Genomic DNA, 3,174 nt, shown 5'->3' on the forward strand with positions numbered 1-3,174 from the left:
GGGGGAGGGGCGGAAATGGCAGAAAAAGTTAGGAGGGGAGGGGGGTTTGAGATGGGAATATATTATTTCTGCAGCGATGCAGTGGAATCGGGCGCTCGTCAATTTTTGGGCAGAGGTACTGTTATCATCAATTGAGAAACAACGTTCAAAGCAGCCAGACTCCTAAATAATCAAACGATTTGCAGTAAAATGCATACCTCTTATGTCTACTAGAAGAGGCCAGCTCATTGAAGAATTCCCGACCCTGTCATTTACAACACATGTATAGTTGTATGCTCCTTTTGCTAGAGTTCCAAAATGCCGTTGACCGTCTTTATCTCCAGAGGCGACCAGCTTGCCATTTAGGAAAAAGCTGAATGTTCTGCCAGGAATTGGAAGGTCTTTAATGTACGATCTCATCCAACTGTCTATTCCTACGACGAAGGAGCCTCGGCATCTGTTTTGTTGGGAAAAAATCAACAACATAAAATGGTCCTGTGTCAGATGGGTTTTGATAACTAATACTACTATAAAAACAGAGAGAGCTGTAATAACATGAGGAGGCAGCAAGGGTGGATATGAGAGCAAAAAACAATGCCTGTATTAAATATAATATGCAGGATGTCTTTTGGCAGGAATAAACCTGGTCGACAGTGCACACTCCCAAGACCCCTGCCTTGCTTCATTAGCCTAACTAATTTTTTTCCAAACGTTGAAGCAGAGAAAACTTGGATTATAAAGACGGAACAATTTTGCACAGAGGTCATATCTGGCACCACATGCGGCGTTTTTGTAGCCTATTGAAAACTCACCGTTGATAAACACAGTCATTGCAGTTCTTTTCAAACTGGGTTCAAGTGCAGACTGCTGCATTAGTGATTGCTATATTGAAAGGTTCTTGCATCCCATCGAACAGAGGAAATTTTGACAACTCTCTAACACCTCTTGAGAGCAACACAGTCCAAGTGTTATAGCATTCCGCGTGCGAACAAAAAATCTGACTTTGCCATGTGACTGGTAAATTAACCCCATCCGTACGTCGTGTTTTACTATCGTATCCATACAACGTAGGGAACTCTGTGCCACCACGTTCCAAAGGGGAAATTTACTCTTTAATCGATCCGTACGCTTTCCATAGCAGTCTGTCAAATGTCAAAATGATTTTTCGAGAAATGCTGAAAGTTTCTATGAGATCTTCGCACTAGTATTTCAAAATGTGAAGAATACAACCCGGGGGTACAAAATGACCCCAGGGCGTACGGATAGGGTTAAATTACAAACAATGTGGGTTGGTAGCCTGGCTGTTCCGAGAACACAGACTACCCCATCAAACGCATGACCTAGATATAAACAAACACGTTTGATTTTTAAGAAATTTCGATCGATGAGTCCTCCAATGTGTTAAAATATCGGTTTGATCATAATTCATGAAGAAAATCTGGTGAATCCCAACTGTATCAGGTGAATGAAATGTATCAAATGGACAATGAATAGGCAGGCCTACACCCACATATGAGCGAATAAATTACCCACGCACAATTCACACACAGTACAAACACACACAGGATGACATCTTTCCTCGAATACAATACATGACTGGGCGCACAGGTTCGCGTGCGCGCGCGCGCGCACACACACACACACACACACATACACACACACACACACATAAATATATATATATAGGCACATCTCTCTCTCTCTCTCTCTCTCTCTCTCTCTCTCTCTCTCTCTCTCTCTCTCTCTCTCTCTCTCTCTCTCTCTCCTTTTTCTTTTTCTTCTAGTAACGGACTTTTAATGCATCATCATATTTATTTTTGTCCAACCCAAATTTGGTCCAAATAATATGTACAAGACAATAATGTATAGAGTGAATGCCGTGCATACATCACGTGGATGTCCTGGTCTTCAGTAAACATTTGATTGATGACCTCTATGTTACTGAAAGGGTCCTTGTCCGGAGAAAATGTCAGCCATGGCATCAATGGCTGCCTCACTGAAAACGAGGAAATACACTGAATTATTACATAATGTTCGAATTTCTCTTGCTCCTACTGAAAACAAAGAAGACGAAAGATGCAGAGATGAACTATGAGTAACTTATTTGGGGAACTTGAACGTTTCGCCGACGGGAGAATATAATAGATGTAGGTGTATTTTTTAACCCTTCTCGCAGAGAAATGAGTTGCTAATTAAGCTTATATTATGAATGATCGCCAGCGTCTGCTTCGATCCTGGCTCCAGAGCCACCAGCTCTGAGACGCACCCAACGTCAGGGCAGAGTAGAGAGGCGGCTATACTCGATAAAAATTCCTTTCACTCCGGAAACGAACTCACGCCTCCTTTGTACAAAGGCGAAGTGCTTGATCGCTACATTACAGACACTGGTCAATGCACATTATACTGTTTCAGAAAGTGTGAAGTTCATAAAACTCATTGAAAACCATGTGAAAATAGTTCTGGGATAAACATCTTTAAGAATGCATTTGAGCTGTTGTAAAAAAAAATATACTTTCCAGGCAGAATGAGTGCCCAAAGGTGTTTTTTTTTAAATTTCTTTATAAGGGGAAATTGGGGGGGGGGGGTGTTCTCATTCAGCATTAATTTTATTGTTCGGAGCTGAAAGTCTGCGCTTGACATGATTAATTAAGTATTACATTTAGATATACAATGTCACGTAGGCCTACAGAGTGTCTAAAAAAAAAAAAACCTGACCCACTACTTAAGACAACTCATCGGTCATCTCTGCACTAATTTCATCAAAACTCCAAATATATAAAATTCAACCGGGAAAGTAAAGGGGGGGGGAGGGGGGGTAAGTGTGTTGATATAATGGCGAAAATCGATCAATTTGTCCGAGATGAATATACAGATTTGAGAATTTCAACCAAACATTGAGTAAAAGGCAAAAGTTTACACATTAAAAGCTTTGACTGGGAGCGTGATCGACCCGTTCTGGCTTTAGAAAGAGGACGGTAAAACTTGTACTAATCACATTAGATAGATGTCTCAACGCTGAGAAAGCTTTGGAGAAGTTTAGTGAGTTTAAGGTGTTATGTTGTCGAGGCCTGGTTCCAGTATGATAGGGCTACATCCAATACGTCAAGAGTGGCCCTTGTATGGTTGCAAGAAATGTTTAGTAGGAGACCCCAACCCCTATCCTTATAAGCAAAAAAGTTACTTAATTACGTACGG

The 3,174-nt window shown here is 41.1% G+C and overlaps 1 protein-coding gene across 1 annotated transcript in view; it reads right to left on the reverse strand.

Annotated features, from left to right (window-relative positions):
* The window catches only part of LOC118477258, a 19,120-nt gene that overhangs the window by 13,226 nt on the left and 2,720 nt on the right, over positions 1 to 3,174 (reverse strand). Inside the window, exons 2-3 of the mRNA XM_035968335.1 lie at positions 1,867 to 1,975; positions 198 to 436 (exon numbers count right to left, since the gene is read on the reverse strand). Coding sequence (XP_035824228.1) covers positions 198 to 436; positions 1,867 to 1,975 — 348 coding nt within the window. The remainder of the gene's footprint in view (positions 1 to 197; positions 437 to 1,866; positions 1,976 to 3,174) is intronic.

This window comes from Aplysia californica, unplaced genomic scaffold (genome assembly GCF_000002075.1).
Source record: "Aplysia californica isolate F4 #8 unplaced genomic scaffold, AplCal3.0 scaffold00052, whole genome shotgun sequence".
Classification (NCBI taxonomy): Eukaryota; Metazoa; Mollusca; class Gastropoda; order Aplysiida; family Aplysiidae; genus Aplysia; species Aplysia californica.